At 32.2% G+C, this 1499-nt stretch overlaps 1 protein-coding gene across 1 annotated transcript in view; it reads right to left on the reverse strand.

Annotated features, from left to right (window-relative positions):
* Positions 1 to 540: 540 nt before the first annotated feature.
* The window catches only part of LOC111638987, a 38922-nt gene continuing 37963 nt past the window's right edge, over positions 541 to 1499 (reverse strand). Inside the window, exon 5 of the mRNA XM_023384760.1 lies at positions 541 to 1063. Coding sequence (XP_023240528.1) covers positions 541 to 1063 — 523 coding nt within the window. The remainder of the gene's footprint in view (positions 1064 to 1499) is intronic.

The following is a 1499-nucleotide window of genomic DNA, read 5'->3' on the forward strand; positions in this document are numbered from 1 at the left end:
GTTGAGGGGGCGATTAGTAACAATTTATATTTGGGGGCAAAAAACAATTTTCTGGGCGATATAGTAAAACATTATATTAAGAATAATTAGATATTTTATTCGTTATATCGTACAATAATTAAACAAATAACATTATACTAGTCACTAGTCTATTCAATGCAGCACGAATTTGGCATTAGCCTTGGCCCTCAGCATCGGAATTTTGAAGTGAAGGGGGCGATACTACGTAACGGTTTTATTGAAGGGGGCAATACTACATTAAAGGGGGCGACGATTCGTTAGAGGTTGAGAAACACTGCAGTAGAACAATAGAGCAATCACAGCAAACAATGAAGTACAATTATCAGACCATCATATCTAGAACTATAGTGAAAATTTGTCTAAATTGATTACCAATGCCCTTTTTTTTATACTAAACAATGTTCTTACAATATGATTTTTAAATTAAAAAAAATATATGCTACAGACATTTCCAATTTAAAAATAAAACTTTGTAATTTCATGCAAAATTTGAAATGTTTATAAAAAAATTAATAAATACTAAAATTTTACCTCTGCATAATCTGTGCAAGATTCTATTGATGTAACAAACTGAACAACGTCATCCACATTCCATTGTGTGACATCAACCGTTTCAGACTGGTCAGGACAGATCTGTTGTGTGCAAACAGATGCACAACGTATTGTTCCTGTAGATTTAGGGATCGCAATATCTGAAGTTTTGCTATCACAAGATTGACTATCATCAAAAGACATCAAAAAATCTTCTGCTTCTATTTTAATAGAATCATCGACACGTGGTTTTTTTGTAGTGGTTACAGTAAGATCTAATGGATCAGATCGATGCTCTCCACCATGAGTACGTTTTGGAGGTGTTCTGAGATAAGTTTCTAGCTGAGAGGTACTAGATGTACGAACAAGGTTAGAGCTTTCACCAGTTTCCAATTGAGATTCACCATATACAGGAGGAGAACTATGGGTTTGACGATCAACCATTGTTTGAACATTCGGTAATTTTGTTTCAAATGATGGCATAAAACAAGGTGTTTGCAATGTTGTAAAGCTAAAAATATATAATAATTTTAATTAATAAATATTTTTTTAATATAGTTTTTGTATTATAATTATATAGAACTGTATTATAGAACTAATTATATATAACTATATAATATTACTATTAATATACACTAGAATATAAAGTAATATCTATATATATATATATAAAAATGGACGTGTGTATCCCTATATTTAACTTTTCCGCCAAAACTACACATCGCACGTGAATGGTGTTTGTATGTGGTAGTAGCCCCAAGTCTCTATTCGTGCACTATGGGGGTTGCATCTCGATAGCTATAAGGGTGCGGGAGATATGGGGCTGAAAGTGGTTTTCTATTTCGAATGTTATGTTCGAATTTAATTCGAACATAAAATTCAAATATTGGTTCGATTATAGAACGATTGTAAACGTTCCAGAAACGTTGAAAATAGTTCGTTTGACT

The sequence above is a fragment of the Centruroides sculpturatus genome, unplaced genomic scaffold (assembly GCF_000671375.1).
Source record: "Centruroides sculpturatus isolate CEXI.00-Female unplaced genomic scaffold, Cexi_2.0 scaffold1314, whole genome shotgun sequence".
In the NCBI taxonomy this organism is placed as follows: Eukaryota; Metazoa; Arthropoda; class Arachnida; order Scorpiones; family Buthidae; genus Centruroides; species Centruroides sculpturatus.